The 20083-nt window shown below is 44.9% G+C and overlaps 1 protein-coding gene across 1 annotated transcript; it reads right to left on the bottom strand.

Annotated features, from left to right (window-relative positions):
* Positions 1-3535: 3535 nt before the first annotated feature.
* On the bottom strand, positions 3536-19644 carry MPZ (myelin protein zero). The gene is made up of 6 exons (XM_060685066.2): positions 19416-19644; positions 10500-10666; positions 9600-9813; positions 8559-8694; positions 6864-6921; positions 3536-6650 (listed from the first exon to the last, which is right to left on the bottom strand). Exons 1-6 carry the CDS (start codon positions 19480-19482, stop codon positions 6549-6551), a joined length of 744 nt encoding a protein of 247 aa, XP_060541049.2. The 5' UTR covers positions 19483-19644; the 3' UTR covers positions 3536-6548.
* Positions 19645-20083: the final 439 nt, after the last annotated feature.

A 20083-nucleotide genomic window follows, 5' to 3' on the forward strand; every position in this document is an offset into this window, starting at 1 on the left:
CCTCCAGAGAGACTCCGGGGGGTGGGGAAGGCCATTTTCGCCCTCCCCAGACTCCTAGAAAGGCTCTGGAGCCTGGGGACAGCAAAAAACGGGCCTTCTGGTCCCACCGGAAGTTGGCAAATGGGCCATTTTCAGCCTCCAGGGGGGGTGGGGAAGGCCGTTTTCACCCTCCCCAGACTCCTAGAAAGGCTCTGGAGCCAGGTGAGAGAGAAAAATGGGCCTTCACCACCCCCACCCCTGAGGCCCTCCGGAGACAGGAAGCAACCTGTTTTCCTACTTCTGGTGGGCCCAGAAGGCCCAAAAATCAGTTGGCATGTGCCGGAACTGAGCTCGCGTGCCCACTGATATGGCTACATGTGCAACCTGTGGCACGCGTGCCATAGGTTCGCCATCACGGATCTAGGACAACTCGCCGCGGCCAACCCAACTCGCCGTGGGACAATTCAACACCTCATTAATCATTTCATTCAGTTACTTTATTTTATTGTTGGTGACCACGTTTTCATCCAAATCATCGTGATTCTTGCATTTCCGGATTGACTTTCTTCGTGTTGTTATCATTGGCCACGATTCCGTCGAAATGAAGTTAACTTTTGGATTTGTTGAACCGTCCTGTGGAGAGTTGGCCGCGGTCAGTTGTCCCATTCCACTAACCGTCTATAATAAAAATCCCGGCAAATTCATTCAAAGAACCATAAGCCCAATGCAGGGAAAATATTACGGTAGCTTGAAATTCTAAAATAAACCTATTTTCAAAACAGGACGTTGAGTTTTGAGGCTCGATGCCAACCTAGACGACGGGAAAGAAAAAGTATTTTTTGCACCTCCCTGAAGGGATCCCACTTTTCCCAAGAGCCAACCTCGTGCCCAAAGGAATACTTTACATTAGAGGCACCTGTTTTTTGCACCGATAAGAGTGAAACTGCGAGCAAAATTGGGAGCTCCCTCCCACGAAAACATCCAATATGCTTTTTACGAAGTCAGCTTCAAGTTCCTTAAGCCATTCTTCGCCAAAAGAACATCCTAGTGTCGTTACCAAACTCAGTGTCCGTCCTATGCGGCCAGCAGATCTCAGCACCCCGATTTCTCTGTCCATTCACCCACAGAAAAGGGCTGCTAGCTACAAAGCCATGCTTCCCTCCTCAGGACCCAGCTTATTATGAGCCAAGGAAAAAAAAAGAAGAACAAGCCAAAATCTATCCATCAAGGTTCACACACACATTTTTTTCCCCCCTCCACTTAGCTGCCTCACAGCCATTCCACTTCTGGGCCAGTGGTGGGTGCAAAATTTGTGGCGGGCAATGAAACATTGTCAAGAATGAAGAAAAGCTGTCATCCTGGGCACTGACTGACCTGCTTTGAAGACTGACACGTTTAGCATGTTAATAAAATAATCAGGGGAAAAAAAAAACTTGTTTCGTTTCGGTCTTTTGTCTTCTTTTCTCTCCTGTTTGTCTGAGTTATTGACACAGCTCATATTTGCAGATTTCAGTGTTCTGGTTTTGTAGATGGATGGATGGATAGATAGATAGATAGATAGATAAATAGATAGATAGATAGGTAGATAGGTAGATAGGTAGATAGGTAGATAGGTAGGTAGATAGGTAGATAGGTAGATAGGTAGATAAATAGGTAGATACGTAGATATATAGATAGTTACGTAGAGACAGGAAAATAGATTAGATAGATAAGTGATGGCTAACCTTTTTGCAATCGCGTGCCAAGAGCGGGGGGGAGGGGGGTGTCACGCGCACGCATATCCATAATTCTATGCACCCCGCCCTTGTGTATGCACGCGCGACCCCCCCACCCCCCACTCCTGGCATGCAATGGCACGGTGGGACTGGTAGGCCCGTTTTTCTCTCTCCCCAGGCTCCAGAGCCTTTCTAGGAGCCTGGGGAGGGCGAAAACAGCCTCCCCCCCAGAGGCCCTCTGGAGGCCGAAAACGGCCCATTTGCCAAGTTCCAGAGGGACCGGAAGGCCCGTTTTTCTCTCTCCCCAGGCTCCAGAGCCTTTATAGGAGTGTGGGGAGGACGAAAACAGCCTTCCCCCCCCCAAGAGGCCCTCCAGAGAATGGAAACAGCCCGTTTGCCGTCTTCCGGTCCCACCGTTCTGGAGGCTGGGGAGAGCAAAAAATGGGCCTTCGGTTCCCACCGGAAGTTGGCAAATGGGCCATTTCTGGCCTCCGAAGGGCCTCTGGGGGGGGGTGGAAGGCCGTTTTCGTCCTCCCCAGGCTCCTAGAAAGGCTCTGGAGACTGGGGAGAGAGAAAAATGGGCCTCCCCCCTCCTGAGGCCCTCTGGAGGCAGAAAACATCCTGTTTCCCTTCTTCCGTTGGGCCCAGAAGGCCTGAAAATCAGCTGGCATCGGAGTTGAGCTCACATGCCCACCAATACGGCTACGCATGCCATCACGGAGATAGATAATAGATGAAAATAGGATAGATGGATGGATGGATGGATGGATGGATGGATGGATGGATGGATAGATAGATAGATAGATAGATAGATAGATAGATAGATAGATAGATAGATAGAGTCAATGGTGGTAGCCGAATTCACTTAAGACCCACATGATTCACTTAACAACTGGTTTCAGTTGTTGGTTTCACAACCATGGCCGAAAATGGCATCAAATTGGGCACAACTTACTTAACCCCACCTTCTTTCGCTTAACTCTGCCAAATATTTATTTTGACCACCTGACCACAGGGGTGCTGCAACGGTCATCAGCGTGAAAAACGATCCTAAGTCACTTATTTTCAGTGCCGTTCTAATTTCAGACGGTCACTAAATGAACTGTCGTAAGTTGAGGACTTCCTCTATTAATATTCGGACTGCTTCCATTCTTCCCCAGCTCTCCGTGAGTTTTGGAGATGCAGAACTTCTCAAAGCTGATGGGCCGATTAGGAAGAGAGGGGGGGAAAAAGGGAGGGAGATAGAGAGATATCTTATCTATTTATTTATTTATTTATTTGAATTTATATATCGCCCTTCTCCCGAAGGACTCAGGGCGGTGTACAGCCAGAATAAGAACACACAAATAGAAAATTTAATAACAATTTAAAATATATATTAAACACTATGGCCCGTAACTAATTAAAAACCCATTTTTAAACCTCAAGAATTAAAAATTACAAATTAAAGATTAAAAGTTGAAAAGAATTGGAATTGGAATTAGGCTAATATCAAAAGGGTTTTGTGATTCCCTGTGTTTTTTAACAACTGTTTCTCTGTCCTAATGGCTAACTGGGTAGGCGTGGCTAGGGGGGTCATGTGACTGGTGGAAGTGAGTGACATCGAGTTGGCCACACCCACCCGAGTTTTGTGGCTCCCGGTGTTTTCTTTTCTGTGGGAAATGGGTCCAAATGGCTCTTTGAGTGTTTAAGGTTGCATGACCACGGAAATGTCCTCGAACAGCAGATGAACAGCGCCCCCTACAGTCGGCAATGACTAAAATCCGTAATGGACTCCTCCTTTACCTTTTTTTACTCCTCCTTTACTATCAGGATCACAGACCACAAGAGAGCCAGCTCGGTACAGAAATGTCAGTCTTTTTATTAATTCTTTTTCATTTTAATGATGTCGTTTGTTTTTTTGGCGGAGGCTGTTTGAAAGATAATCCCGGGGCCCAGAAAACCCCGAGAAAATTGTACATATGGAAAAAAAAAACCATTTTTTTTTAAAAAAAAAACCAGTTTAGTTTTCTAAAACTACTCGCGACACAAAGCGGTGTGGTTGCGGGAATCGTCTGCTTTTATGTACATCGCTTTTAGCACCGTCGTTTGAGGTTGTGAGATTTGAAAACAAGAAAGAGACTGGGAAATCGGTAGAAAGTGTCTGAAATAGGATAGTGTTTTCCTGCTTGGAGCAAAGGGTTGGACTAGAAGACCTCCGAGATCCCGTCCAACTCTGTGATTTTGTTAAAACGCACAAAACGAAGCTGTGGTGTTTGCTAACAAAATGAGAGTCTTGCCTTTGGCTGTTTTGCTACTGATGGAACATGCTGTCCTTAGAAGTTAATTTGAACAGAATAATAATAATTAAAAAAAAACAACACCCCAACAGGAGCAAAAATAATGGAGACAAATCGAAGCCTTGATTTTTTTTTGCCCTACCCACGTAACGTCATGCAGAATTCGGTCACCGGGCAGAGAGCACAAGCAAGAAAAGGAAAAAAAAAATCGATATAATATCTCCACAAGGTTAATCGTAAATTTCATTCCCAATCCCCGCTTTTGCAGATCGTGCGGCGAGGTTTTCGCGACTGTCAAGACGACGGTTTAATTTCCCTCTCGGGGGACGCCCCGAAGATGTCAAACAAGTCAGAACAGAAATTATAAATCCGTCTGTTTCGACAGACTTCCGGGGGAAAAAACTGGCAGAATAATCTGCATTTTTTTCCCCCCATTTCTCTTCTAGGGATTTGCAAACGGGATGAGAATTTGCAACTCTTTGCAACGGGGGTGAGGATTTTTCCAGAAGGCCAAATTGGGCAGCCTCTTGTAACATGGAGCAAAACCCCCTCCCTGAGAAATTTTAGGGATTGTCTTAATGGGTTATTATTATTTTTTTAAACGACAATTACTTTTTTTTCACTCGCCCTGAAATCTCTCAGATGCTTTGCTCAAGCAGGAGGCGCCGAATTTGGCCTAAAATTGGATCGCTACTCGTAGAATCAGAGACAGAGGTGGCATTTAGTTACCTTCACTACCGGTTCATATGCGGAGAGCGTCAAAAACAGGACGTGATGACGTCCAGGCGGGTGGGTGGAGTCTCCCGCAGCCGCCGCTACCGGTTCGCCCAAACCGGATAGAACCAGATGGATACCACCACTGATCAGGGAGGGTGGGAGGGAGAGGGAGAGAGAAAAAAGAATTTGGGGCCTTTTGTTTTAAAATATTGTTTTTTTTCCTTCTTCTTCTTTAATTTTGTTGAGAATTTTCGCTCAGGAGGGGCCCGTGATGGTGGCCAAAGAGACGTTTTTATCTGTCCCTCCTGGATAGAAATTTTGGCCCGAGGGAAATTAAACCATCTTTGTGTGAGTTTGTTGAGATGCGACCGACTAGAATCTGGTCCTTTGGATTAAATTAAAAAAAAAAAAAGGAAAAAAAATCTTAAGAAAAAAAAATTACACCTATGCTCGAATCGTGGAGCGGAAGAGGGTCACAGCGGTTAAAGCAGAAGAAGGCACCGTTTTAAGGGAGAACTTTTTGCATCTTTTGGGCCAATTTTTAAGACTCGGGAGGGTCCAAAGAATGGAAACACCCAGTTGGATTTTATCCTCGTTGGCGATTGACGGGGTTCCAGGGGCCGATGGGAATCTCTCTTTAATGAAAACGATAAATAAATATCCTGCATATTTTCGCGATTTATTTACGCACGTGTGTTTACCCGAGTTGCTAAGTTTGGGACACATCAGAAGGGTACAAAGAGCTAATGTTGGTTCGTCACCAATCAAGGTTTGTTTCCAATCTTCCTTAGCAGAAGACACTGAAACACAGCTAGTTCTCAACTGACCGTCATTTGTTTAGCGACCATTCAAAGTTATAACAGTGCTGGAAAAAGCGCCTTACGACTGGTCCTCGCACCTACAACCATCACAATAAGATCGTGGTTCAAGCGCTTGGAAACGGCGATGATGTTTGACAACAATCACCGCACCCGCAAACCAGCATTTGTGATCTTCCCAATAGGGGAAAGCCGGCAAGGAAGGTTGCAAGTCACTCACATGGGGTGTCTCACTTAACAACCACACCGCTTAACAATGAATTTTCCAGCCTTTCTTGAGGTCGTAAATTAAGGACTACTTGTATAGAGGATGGAATCTCGGAATTATTATTATTTTTTTGTTTAAACTTTGTGTTCTTAACGTAGGAATTCTTCCTAGCCTGATTGTGCCCCGCAAACCAAGATTCCTCCTACAAAATTGCAGGAAAAAAAGGAATGTATGTCAGTTTGTTGATACCAAATGCTATCAGCCCCTGGTTAGACTGATTATTGTAGCAGTACAGCTGACCACACAACTAGTAAATGCTTTTCTTAACTTCAGCAGATTGAAGATGGGTGGACTACAATGCCCAGAATTTGCCAGCCAAAAATCTGGCAGTTGAAGTCCACACATTTTGAATATGATGAAATTGAGAAATATGTATTAAAATATCATGGCTGGGCTGCAGCCATCCCAACGGCCAGCAGGTGGCAGCAGAGGACCCCAAACCAATTCCTTGCTGCCGCCAGCTGGCCGTCAGAGGTACTGCACCCTCGATCTGGTGGTCCTAGCAAAGCCAAGAGGACTGGGTGGAGGAGAAAAAGACCTCCCGGGGGGGGGAAAAGGAGGGCCTGAAAAGGCCCCTGCGTTTGAATTAGACGTCCGAATCGCTTTTAAGGATATTCATGAGCGCGTTTTTGAGGCTGTTCTTGCTGGGGGATTTGACGGCGGGCTTGAAGCCTTCGGCCTCGTGGTGGTCCTTCTTCGTTTCCATCTCGATGGTCATGACCACCTGTTTCTTGGCCGCCTTCTTCTCGATACCTTCTCTGCCGGCTAACCGCTATTTCTTATCCTTGCGCGAGTCCCCGAATCCTCCCCGGGATTTTTTGTCGCTCGGCTTGGTGAAGCGGCTGTGGTCCAGCATGGCGTACAGGACGGGGGTCTATCAGGAGGAGAAAGAAAAGAAGAGAAGGTTGGCACAGGAAAATGGCGGCCGGCAGCGGCAAAGACCGGTCACCCGTGACCCATTTTACGACCGTCACGGCTTAGGACCGTACTAGGTAGGCTCAATGATGGTCGTAAATCGAGGACCACCTGTAAGGCTGACAGATCCTTATTTGGGGAGCGTCTTCCTCTCGCGCTCCCGAAGGCTCACCTGATGGCGTCGTTTGGAAGAATCCTTCCCCAGCCTCAGTTTCCCTTTCTCCATCGCGCTAAAGGTGGAAACAAGAACAGAGACCCGTGTTGATGTACAACGAAGAAAACTGGGGAGCAGTTTTTCTGAACCAAAGGAGCCTCTTGCCTAAACCTGTTTTAACCCGGCTCCCCAAACACGACAAACCCTCTGCCGTGAACTCAAAGATTCCTTTAATTAGGAGTGCCGGCAACCCCGGCAAAACGTTTCTCTCTCAACGCAGGCTAACAAGTCCGTCTGGCAGGGAGATGGATAGTTGTCTGCCACACCTATTCATCTCCGCCCCCTGCCTTTTATCCCCAGAGCTAAAGTGGGGCTTCGCTAGCAGCGGTGGCTCTTCCTTCCCAAGGACCGGCCCATAGATTTCCACTGCTCTCCTCTCCTCTGCCTTCTATCAGGCACTGGACCCAGCTGTTCCTCCTCTTCCTCATCAGCCACCTCCAGACCTGGGGGCTGTTGACTCTCCATCGGAGGGCTGACGGACGGCCCAGACTCCACCTCCGTCTCTCTCTCTCTGCCACCTCCATTCCCTCGTCCCTCTCAGAGCTCTCAGGTTTATTTATTTATTTATTTATTTATTTATTTATTGGTTCGATTTATATGCCGCCCTTTCTCCGGAGACTCAGGGCGGCTTACAATGCGTTAAGCAATAGCCTTCATACTTTTGTATATACCTTCTTAGTAGGGATTTCGGGCCCCCCCTAAGCGGTGTTCTTTTTTTTATACAAAGTCAGCTGATTGCCCCCCACAATCCGGGTCCTCATTTTACCTACCTCGGAAGGATGGAAGGCTGAGTCAAACCTTGAGCCTGGTGAGATTCGAACTCGCGGTAATTGCAGGCAGCTGGTGCTACTTAACAGCGCTTTAGTCTGCTGCGCCACCAAGGCTCTGACTCCCACACCTCCTCCTCCTCTTCTGATTCGGCTGTTGGAGGGGCTGGCGGCCGACAGGCCACAAACTCCCCCCCCCCAATTATTCTAAAATCCTGCACCCAAATGCCTGGCAATTAATGGATTTTTAAAAAAAAAAAACACACACACACAGCCAATGTGGGAAAATTGTCGCTTTTCCTTTCTTTGCACCCGCTCTCATTGTGGTACTTTTGTGTTTAAAAGCGGTAGGAGTGACAAGTCCTTGTCGTGGGATTCCTGCAGCACCCACTCACCCCCAATTCAGAAGAAACGCAGTCACGACATCCCATTGCAAAGGGGAGGAGAAACTCAGGCAACGGGTCCTAAATTTGGGGCCCTCTGGAGACGCAGGACTACAACTCCCATCATTCGCCCGCCTGGCATGGGAGTGGATGCCAGGACTCTGGAGTTGGGGTTCAGACTGGGAAGCCGGCAAAGGGATGTCGGATGAAGGATTTTCTGCACCTTTCATATTTAATACCTGGCCTAAATCTTCTCCCCTTTTTAAATGCAAATTTTAATTTGTTTTAAATTATGGGGTATTTTAAATTCAGCCAAATTATTTAATTTGTTTTAATTCATTTTAAATTTTTGTATTTATGTGTTTTATCTTGTGGCTGTTCACCGCCCTGAGTCCTTCGGGAGAAGGGCGGTATAGAAATTTAATCAAATAAAATAATAATAAAATAAATAATACTTGGAGAGGAATGGTGGTAGAGGAGGCAAGGGGGATTCAGGGGATTACCTGAGACGCCTCTGGAGGGTGGCTTGTCTCCTCAGCCAGCAGTACCTGATGAGGTAAGCTATCAGCAGGACTACTAAGACCACGAGTAAGACGCCTCCAATAATGCCTCCCAGGACTTGGCCGTATCTCGTAGGAACTGGAGAAGAAGGAGAGAAAGAGAGGGAGGGAGGGAGGGAGGGGTGGAGAGGATGGAGAAAGGTGAGGAAATGATGGAGAAGAAGGTCGAGGAGAGGAGGAGGAGGTGAGGGAAAAGGAGAAGGAAGGAGGAGAAGGGAGAAGGAGAAAGAAAAGGAGGAGAAGAAGAAGAGAGGAGGTGGAGAGGAGGAGGAGATGGAAAAGGAGAAGAAGGGAGAAGGAGAAAGAGGAGGAGAAAGAAAAGGAGAAGAAGAAGAGAGGAGGTGGAGAGGAGGAGGAGATGGAAAAGGAGAAGAAGGGAGAAGGAGAATGGAGAAGGAGAAAGAGGAGGAGGAGGAGATGGAAAAGGAGGAGAAGGGAGAAGGAGAAGGGAGAAGGAGAAATAAGAGATGGAGATGGAAAAGGAGGAGAAGGGAGAAGGAGAAAGAGGAGGAGGAGATGGAAAAGGAGAAGGAAGGAGGAGAAGGGAGAAGGAAAAAGAAAAGGAGAAGAAGAAGAGAGAGATGGAGAGGAGAAGGAGATGGAAAAGGAGGAGGAGAAGGAGAAAGAGGAGGAGAAAGAGAAAAAGGAGAGAATATTACTAAAATATACAACATCTCCAACTGGGTTTGCTCAGCTTCCCTCTTTCCCTTCCTCCCTCCCTCCCTCCTTTTCCTTTTTCTTCCTTCCTTCCTTCCTGCCTTCCTTCTTTTCCTTTTCCTTCCTTCCCTCCTTCCTTCCTTCCTTCCTTCCTTCCTTCCTTCCTTCCTTCCTTCCTTCCTTCCCACTCCTTAGATCACGCCAAAAATTGTGGAGTCACATTATAAATGACCATTCGTAATTTGTATATACATAATTGTATAATACAATTACAAATATTACAAATGAGAAGATTGTAGTAACACCACTGCGGTCAACGAGCATTACCATTCTCAAAGACATAGAGGGTGACCTGTGATGTTCTCCCCACAATATCCGGTGGATTTTTGACGTCGCAAGTGTAGGTCCCGTTGTCGGTGTATTCCAGGTCATGGATGATAATGGAGCCATCTTTCCAGCTAGGGTCTCCGATCCACTCAATCCGCTCCTTGAAGGACCCAACGTTGTCGATGTAGTGCTGGCCTTTGGCATAGTGAAATATCTGGGGTCGAAGAAGAGCAGAAGAATTGGTGGGACAATGTCCACCTGCTTGACTGAAGGGAAGAATCAGATCGGGAGTGCAATATACATGGAGCCACAAGAGGGCAGCAGAGACTAACGCTCAGTTTCTGCTGCCCTCTGGTGGGCATCTGAAGTTTAACAGCCAAAATATTATATAATACATATACAGATATCTACAGATAACTAGCTAGATGATAGATAGATAGATAGATAGATAGATAGATAGATAGATAGATAGATAGATAGATAGATAGATAGATAGATAGATAGAAGGATGGATGGATGGATGGATGGATGGATGGATAGATAGATATAGGATAGATGATAGATAATAGATAGATAGATAGATAGATAGATAGATAGATAGATAGATAGATAGATAGGACAGAGAAGATGGATGGATGGATGGATGGATGATAGATAGATAGATAGATAGATAGATAGATAGATAGATAGGGAAGATAGATGGATGGATGGATGGATGGATGGATGGATAGATAGATAGATAGATAGATAGATAGATCAGAGAAGATGGATGGATGGATGGATGGATGGATAGATAGATACTGTATAGGATAGATGATAGTTAGATAATAGATAGATAGATAGATAGATAGATAGATAGATAGATAGATAGATAGATAGATAGATGTATTTTCTTTTTACCGAAATGCTGTCCTTTCCACGTTCAGGCTGAAAGTGCCACGTGATGGAAATGTCATCAGAGATCCACTCGTTGGACCAGAAGGAGCAAGAGAGTTTAATTTTGGAACCCACCGTGCCGTGGACCTCGTTCGCCGTGTAAACTTTGATGGCCAAGGTTGGAGAGATCACTGCAAACAAACAAACAAACAAAAAAGCAGAGGGAGTGAAATTCATTCGTAAATTAACGATTGAGTGGATCCCTGATCACTTTCCTAAGCCACCTGCCCAGATCCCAAAAGGGCAACCCCACTTCACAACAACCAGGTTAAATTAATTTCAAATCCCGAAGTCGATCCGTTGACAGCTGCCATACCTGGAATGCCTTAGGCATAAAAACTACTGGGAAGACTTTGGACCAATCACCAGGAGACGGTGAGTTCTAGTTCCACCTTAGGCATGAAAGCCAGCTGGGTGATTTTGGGCCAATCACCAGGCGACAGTGAGTTCTAGTTCCACCTTAAGCCAGCTGGGAGACTATTGAGCCAATCACCAGGCGACGGTGAGTTCTAGTCCCACCTTACACATGAAAGCCAGCTGGGTGACTTTTGGCCAGTCACCAGGCGACAGTGACTTCTAGTTCCGCCTTAGGCATGAAAGCCAGCTGGGAGACCATTGAGCCAATCCCCAGGCGACAGTGAGTTCTAGTCCCACCTTACACATGAAAGCTAGCTGGGTGACTTTTGGCCAGTCACCAGGCGACAGTGAGTTCTAGTTCCACCTTAAGCCAGCTGGGTGACTTTTGGCCAGTCACCAGGCGACAGTGAGTTCTAGTTCCGCCTTAGGCATGAAAGCCAGCTGGGAGACCATTGAGCCAATCCCCAGGCGACGGTGAGTTCTAGTCCCACCTAAGCCACGAAAGCTAGCCAATTCCTCCCTCTCAGCCCAAATCCACCTCGAACGGTTGTTGTAAATAAATAAAACGAGAGAGAGAGAGAGAGAGAGAGAGAGAGAGAGAGAGAGAGAGAGAGAGAGAGAGAGAGAGGGAGGAAGAGAGAGAGAGAGAGAATGTCATTGTTGTGATACAATGGGTTGGGATTCCCCCTGCCCCTTCTGCCTTTAAACCCCCCACCCTCCGTTTGGGAAGTGGGTAGTGACTTCCATAAACCCCCCTTGTGGCCCGAACACGGCGGAACATTGCTGAGTGATCTCAAAGTTGTGACATTTGCAGTTAAAGGGCCCTTTTGTGTAACCGAACAATCGTCTCCTTTTCTCCCGCCCTGGGGGTGCAAATTCCAAACTGCTGGGATGAGTGGGAAATTCCCCCCCCCCTCGTTTTTTTGGCCGGGAAGAAGGGGGGAAAAAAAATACCCAGCCTTAACCGTCCCTATTTCCCCCTCCCTTTTTTTGGTGGGGGGGCTGATTTTGTGCCCATCTAGACAAAAAGGGGACACGGTGGCCCAGTGGCTAAGATGCTGAGCCCGTCGATCGAAAGGTCGGCAGTTCAGCGGTTCGAATCCCGAGCACCGCGTAACGGGGTGAGCTCCCGTGACTTGTCCCAGCTTCTGCCAACCTAGCAGTTCGAAAGCACGTAAAAAAATAATAATAATGCAAGGTTGTGTGGGGATAAAATGGTTGTCTAATTTTTAATATAATTAAAAGATAGATTAAGGTATTAACAGAGAAGTAAGAAAAATGGGGGAAATGTTACAATAAAGGGAATGACAACATTAAGATACGATAAATATTGGAGGAGCAAAAAGAAGATTTAAAAGATGTACTCAGAAGATATATTGAATGATGGATTATGGATTGTTTGTTTGTTTGTTTACAATATTAAGATATGATAAATATTGGAGGAGCAAAAAGATTTAAAAGATGTATTCAGAAGATATAATGATTGATTGTGTATTGTTTGTTTATAAAATAAAAAAACTTTTTTTATTTTTTAAAAAAATGCAAGTAGAAAAAAATAGGGACCACCTTTGGTGGGAAGGAAACAGCGTTCTGTGCACCTTTGGCATTTAGTCATGCCGGCCACATGACCACGGAGACGTCTTCGGACAGCGCTGGCTCTTCGGCTTTGAAACGGAGATGAGCAGCGCCCCCTAGAGTCGGGAACGAGTAGCACGTATATGCGAGGGGAACCTTTGCCTTTAGAGGAAAATGATAAAACACCACGACCATGGAACTGCTCTGTTAGGTTTGCGAGGCTGCCATTTCAGGCATTTCCTCCATATGTGCCATGCTGGTTTAATCACGGTTTATTGAAAGGATGAGCTGATGGAGAGCAACTAAGATGATGAGGGGACTGGAGGCTAAAACATACGATGAACGGTTGCAGGAACTGGGCACGGCTAGTCTAGTGAAGAGAAGAGAAGGACCAGGGGAGACATGAGAGCAGGGTCCCAATATTTGAGGGGCTACCCCAGAGAGGAGGAAGGGGGGGCAAGCTATTTTCCAAAGCACCCGAAGGCCAGACAAGGAATCATGGATGGAAACTGGTCAAGGAGAGAAATTCAACCTGGAAATAAGGAGAAATTTTCGGACAGTGAGAACAATCAACCCGTGGAACAGAAGTTGCCTTCGGAAGTTGTGAGAGCTTCATCCCCAAGAAGAGGTTGGACTGCCATCTGTCAGAAACGGTGCTTGGACGGTGGGGGTTGGACTAGATGACCTCCAAGGTCCCTTCCAACTCCTAGTCTGTAAAATAGATGTGTCAAGCCAAGGCCTTAATTTGCAACAAACCCTTCAAGGTTTTTAACTGAGCTTTTCCTTAGCGGTTGGGATTATTAAACCTATTGCAAAGAAAACAGCTCTAACGTGAAGCCTGGGGTTTAAGCCTCCCTTAAAGACCGAGGAAGGCTCTAGTCCTCATGATTCTAAACGGAATAGAGCTAAAGGGATGGGTTTTCTCCTGAAAATATTCATCACTGCCCTGCTTTGCAGTTTCCAACTGAGGGGGTTTAATAGTTCATTTATCGAGTTGCCAGGTGTCCGCTATTTGAGCGGACAATCCGCTTTTTTCACATTACGTTCACTATTTTTTTTCCCCACAAAATAGTGGACATTTTTTTTAAAATTCAAAAGCTTTATGATGAAATGGTACGTAATCTAAAGCTGTACAGTCTAAGAGAATAAGGATAGGAGAATCGCGTTTTGTCTTTTTTTTTTTTCATAAGTTAGAATGAGACAAAGATTGAATATCCATCGAACTCGATTCTCCGAAAAAAGTAATGATGAGATTAAAATAAAAATATATTCTAAAATTATGTACAGTTCACATTTTTAAAGTGTATTGTAGCTTGTGTCGACTGACCTAAAATGGCGTCGAGGGATGAGAGTGACAGCGGCGAGATTTCGAATTCTTTAAAACGAAAGAGAGGAGTGTGCAAATACACCAAAGATTGGGAAGCTACTTTTGCATGGATTACCGACAACGAAACCGACAGAACAAATACGACGGCCTACTGTAAATTGTTTGTAAGAAAATATATAATTTAATTGTAATTTTTTTTTATTTATTTTTTTTACTACTTAACCTTGCACAGAAGCTGAGGGATAATAAGAAGATTAAGCAGGGAGAATAGCAAGTGGAACAATGGAGATTTTGGAAAAAGGAGAGAGGAGTGGGGGGAGAAATATTAACCTTCAGGGACGGCAAGAGATAGTTGGGGGTGTCAGTCTGTGGCAATTGTAAAAAAAGATAAATTGAAAATTTGTAATCGTGGCGTTCGCTTAGCATCTTCTAACTAACCCGTGTACAAAAGGAGTTGCTTTTAATTTATGTCAAATGGTGGAATAAAATTTCCTTCCTTCCCTTTCTCCATCTTTCATCTTCCTTCCCTTTCTTTTTCTCCATCCTTCCTTTCCTTCCTTCCATCCTTCCCTTTCTCTCTTACTCTCCCTTCCTTCCTTTCCTCTTTCTCCTTCCTTCCTTTTCTCCCCCTCTTCTTCCTTCCTTTCTTCTCTCTCTTTTTCCTCCCTCCCTCCCTTCTCTCCCTTCCCTTTCTCTTTCTCGTTCCTTCCTTCTTTCCTTCCATTTCTTTTTCCTTCCTTCCTTTCCTCTTTCTCCTTCCTTTCTTCCCTCTCTCCCTCTTCTTCCGTCCTTCTTTCCTTCCCTTTCTCTTTTTCTTTCCTTCCTTCCTCCCTTCCCTTTCTCTCTTTCTCCTTCCTTCTTTCTTTCCTTTCCCTTTCTCTTTCTCCTCCCTTCCTTCTTTCCATTTCTCTCTTTTTCCTTCCTTCCTTTCCTCTCTTTTCTTCCTTCCCTTTCTCCATCTTCTTCCTTCCTTCTTTCCTTCCATTTCTCTCTCTTTTTCCTCCCTCCCTCCCTTCCCTTTCTCTCTTTCTCCTTCCTTCCTTCCTTCCATTTCTCTCCTTCCTTCCTTCCTTCCTTCTTTTTTCCTTTCCTTTCCTTTCCTCATTCTTTGCTTATCAAAAGCCTGCCGAGAAGGTCGCATATAGTACTCACATGATCCCCTGAATGCTGCAATGAATGTAAATGCATGCAGTTGTCAATCATCCCAAATTTTGACCGCGTGACTTTAGCAATGCTGTGACAGTCATAAGTGTGAGGACTGTTCCCACATCACTTCTCGCAGTGCCTTGTTAACTACGAACTCTCCCTCAATGAATGGCTATTAGTCAACAGGTTAGTCAACAGGTTATATTAATTAATATAACAGGTAACTCTGTTGTATTAATTACTCCCAAGAGGAATGTGTTATTCCATGATGATTTTTCTTTTAAAAAAAATTGCTCCCCCCTTGATTTAAAAGCCACTCCGTTCCAATTTCCACCCCTTCCTCATTTCCAATCTCCACCGTTACTTATGACTTTTATTTTATTTTTTAAAAAAAGCCAATCCGCTCCATCCTGAAGTTTGGAATTTCCGCTGGCAATTTTGGCATCGGGGGGAGAGAAATTAGGCACAAATCCATGCGTTGTTTATGAAAATAATCAATGTGGGATGAAAGCCTCTAAAAAATCAACATTAATAAAACGTTGCCTTCTTCCTGAGGATTTTCAAAAGCAAGCGGAACTCGCTGTTTTTGCATCTTTTCACCCATTTCGGCAAGGAACAGCTGGGTTAAACATGTCACAGCTGATTTGTACGGTTCATGGAACCGCGATTCCTTTGCCCATCTTAAATAAACCATGAAATTACACTGTTCACGGTGATGAGGCTTGTTGTTTCCCCAGGGCTCCGTGCATTTGGCAAAGAAACGCAATAAAAATAACCTGCCTCGTTCAACCTTTGGCATATAGGATGGAACTGAATTGGGATTATTTTTCGATTGCATCGGAGTGTAAAAAGTACGCTCAGAGAAAGGAAGAATATTTTGCCTCTCGGATCTCACCAAACTCCTTTCCTATTTCCCAAACCTAGTTTTCAAATGGGGGGAGGAGGGGATTTTCCCCTTCCTCGGGAACATCTCCTGCTCCAAAACACAATTTTGAGAATCCATAAGCAGGACGTTAAGATGGAAATTTAAGAAAAAGAGGATAAAATTAAACTCTCCAAGAAATTTATAAGACGGTTTTAAAATTCTCTTTTATTTAACCGCGTGGCTGCAATTTTAAGGAAAATTGTGGGGAAGATACCGTAGATGTGCTGGGCTGAGATTTGTAGTCATGTAACTATTTATATTTACATGATTACATATAATCATCATTAAACGTCGCATTTTAAAAAGCAGAAGTCTGGGGGAGGGGGAAAGACTGCCGTCTGTCAATTGGGTTGCAAAGGAAGATGAGACCCTTATAAGATCCTGAATTCAAACTCATATCAGATTTAAGTTAGATCGACCCGCCTCGTTGAACTGACCCTGAAAACAGACAGTCGGTCCTGGATGCAAAATCCCATCAGATTTAAATTAGATCAACCCATCGCGCTGATTTGGTCAGTTCAATGGGACGAGATGATCTAATGTAAATCTGATAGGACTTTGAACTCAGAACTCTAGTTCCATCGTATAAGGAAGAGCAAGGAAAAATTACATTTCTCTTAAAAAACACCGCGGTCAGTCCTAGATGGGTTCATGCACATGGCATTAAGCCAGGAATCATAGCTACATTGTGGCTTAATGCAATCTATCAACTCAGATTTAGAACAATCAGTTCTGAACCGAACAAATACACCTTCTAATCTTCTAAGTTCATATATATTGCATTAAGCCAAGAATCATGGTTCTGCCTGGGCTACATTGTGGCTTTAGTGCAAATCTGTCAACCCAGATTTGGAAGGATCCACTGTGAACCGAACAAAAATCTTCTAATTCTTCGAATCGTCTCTTCCTTTCTCAATTCCTTCCTTTCCTTTCTTTTCAACCAGGAAGGTCGTCATAAATGTATGATTATTGACGCTTTTCGGAGCAAGAAATCTTTCTGGAACTCTTTGAATATAAAAAAGATCTATTTCTTGAGAACAGATGTCCTGCAAACTGGCTATTTTTGCTTTCTAAAGCAGAAATTATACCTAGAAAATAATGACTGTAAAAAGCTAAAAACAGCAGAATCAGCCACGCGGATGCTGGGACAGTTATAATCAGAGAAAAAAAAAATTAATTTGTCAGGTCAAACCTATGTCTAATCAAACACAATTCTTACTCTCCCACGCCCAATTCCCATGTTAACTCCTCCAAAAATAATAGGAAGAGATTTCAGAGCGCTAGAAAATATATTGTTTTGTTCTGCTAATGTGCTTCTCGGCTGAATGGGAAGCAATTTAATCTGTCTGGCAGCGTAATAGGTTGCATTTTTTCCCCCCTTCCGAGTGGAAAGAGAAATGTTATAAAAATGATGCCGATGCCCCCCGAAAAAGGAAGGTCTTTGCTTGCAGGCCAAACGACAGAAAACATGGTTGTGTTTTTCCACAACAAGGCAGCACCCCAAGTTTAATAAATCTTAATTTAGTCTATTTTATAAAGTCATCTATGAAATTTCAAGGCAGGGGATACTTCCACAGGTCCATTCATCCTATTACAATACAAACCATGGTTTGTCCAGTTGGGGGGCGACCCCAAGAGGGGAGCCCAACTCAAAGTTAGTTTTTCCCAACAAGCCACGATTCAGCAAAGTCACCCTGTTGTGTGAACCCCATTTTTCAGGTTTTTAAGGCGTGACGAGACACTGTTGCTTCTCAGAATGATAAAGAGATATCATGATTATTAATTATTCCATTAACCAAGGTTCTCCTGTCACTGTTTTGCTTAAAATTGGAGGCACTTTTTAAAAATCGATGCATATTATTAAAAGGCGTAGCTCGCAATATTAAGCACTATTTTTGAACTGGAACTTTTCTAACTTTTGCAACTTCTGATTTTTGGGCTACCCGACACTCCTTCGTGGTCCTGTCAATTGCTCCTTTCCCTTTGGATTTTCCCAAAACCCCAACAGAAAAAAAAGCTTGGGAAGGAAAATTCAACCTAGATTTTATTGAAGAGTTTATTTACATACACCATTAATGGAGAAAATTGAATTTGAAGCTTGGGGGGGGGTCTCTAAATTGTCAATAACCTAATATGAAGAATTTCTCCCTGGGATCTGTAGCGTTTTCCTAGAATTCATTGCCTTCGAATTAGCTAGCCCTTGAATTAAACCACGATCCAAACCATCATTAACCAATCCACGCCAAGAAATCTGAAGGTACGCAGAAGGGCCAATGACATTTGCAGCTACCCAGCGAAGACCTCTGCTTCAGACCTCTTAAGCATGACAAAAAATCAGACTTGCAGCAGAGGGAGGGAGAACTACATAGCCCATGCTGCAGCACCGGAGAGTAAAAGCCAAAGCTCAGATTCCAAAACTACCGTGCTGTGGAAATCCCGTTAGGAAAGCAAGACATCTCAAGAAAAAAAGATGCTCGGGGCTTGTTCTACAACAATCTTTGGGCCAGGGGAGAGCCTCCACTTTCAGAGGCAGTCTATCCCTAAAAGGGACGGTTGAAAAAATATAAAACTAAACAGAGGTCCACCTCCTCCCAGAAGGGGAAGCTGAGTAATCTCATCCTATTTTTGAAGGCAACCGCTTGTCTGAAATGGGATAGGGTCTCCTGCCTGAGCAGGGGGTTGGACTAGAAGACCTCTGAGAACCCTTCCAATGCTTTTGTTATTCTGTTATTCCTTCCTTCCTTCCTTCCTTCCTTCCTTCCTTCCTTCCTTCCTTCCTTCTCTGTTGGACCAGAAGACCTCCAAGTTCCTTTTAATGCTTTTATTCTGTTATCCTTCCTTCCTTCCTTCCTTCCTTCCTTCCTTCCTTCCTTCCTTCCTTCCTTCCTTCCTTCCTTCCTTCCTTCCTTCCTTCCTTCCTTCTCTGTTGGACCAGAAGACCTCCAAGTTCCTTTTAATGCTTTTATTCTGTTATCCATCCTTCCTTCCTTCCTTCCTTCCTTCCTTCCTTCCTTCCTTCCTTCCTTCCTTCCTTCCTTCTCTGTTGGACCAGAAGACCTCCAAGGTCCCTTTAATGCTTTTATTCTGTTATCCATCCATCCTTCCTTCCTTCCTTCCTTCCTTCATTCCTCCCTTCCTCCTCTATTTTTCCCTTTCCTTCCTTCCTTCCTTCCTTCCTTCCTTCCTTCCTTCCTTCCTTCCTTCCTTCCTTCCTTCCTTCCTTCCTTCCTTCCTTCCTTCCTTCCTTCTTGGACCAGAAGACCTCCAAGGTCCTTTTAATGCTTTTATTCTGTTATCCTTCCTTCCTTCCTTCCTTCCTTCTCCATTACTGGGTGTTTTTTTTTTCCAAGAAGAGATTGGACATCCATTTGTCTGAAACACAATAGGGTCTCCAAGGGGGATGGACTAGAAGACCTCCAAAGTCCCTTCTCGACTCTTTCTGTTCTTCTGCTTTTAGATACTGACAGTTTTGGCCCCTCTTGAGGTGTTTCTTTTTTTTTTCCCCAAAAAAAACTTTGGAAACCTTCCCTTGGAGAGTGCCAAAACTTACCCAAAGTGGACAACAGGACTGCCCAAAGGAAAGCTCGGCCCTTTCCCGCTTCGGCTGGGAGCCCCATGTTTTGGGTTAGTGTTCAAATCCCAGCCACATGGAGGGGAAGAGCTGGTAGTGAAGCCACGGAAGGCTTTCCCGTCCGAATGCCGTCGAGGGGGGGAAACCCCTGGCTTAAAAACCCGCCTGCCCCGAAAGGATGCGATCTCTGCAGAAATCTGGGACCAATGAGAAGGTGGCATTTGGCTCCCCAAAGCAGTGGGGAGAAAAAAAAAAATCAGGAGGGTGGGGGGGGAGGGAAGAAATGACCAACCGGGGTCCCCCCTACCCCAAAGAGAACAAAACATAAAAGCTCGCATTTATGGGGGGCCGTGTGGCGAGCATAGCTGGGCAAAGAGCCTGCATTCTTGGCAGAGTGGTGGGTGAGGGCACAGCCTCTGAAAAATGCCATTTTTCTCGCCACCCGACGGGCAGAGCCTTCGGCCGGGGCCAGGAGGGTGAAGGGGGGGGTGTCTGTCATTTGAGTTGGAGTCTTTTTTTGTTCAGGAGATTGATTGACGCGGAATCAGTGGCTGGCAGGGCGGATTCCAATAGGAGAGAATATGTGTGGCTTAGGGTTGATGTATTGATGATGTGACATAGTTGGGTCATGAAATGTCTTTAAGAAA

Source organism: Pantherophis guttatus, chromosome 18 (assembly GCF_059756535.1).
Source record: "Pantherophis guttatus breed Tessera chromosome 18, ASM5975653v1, whole genome shotgun sequence".
In the NCBI taxonomy this organism is placed as follows: domain Eukaryota; kingdom Metazoa; phylum Chordata; class Lepidosauria; order Squamata; family Colubridae; genus Pantherophis; species Pantherophis guttatus.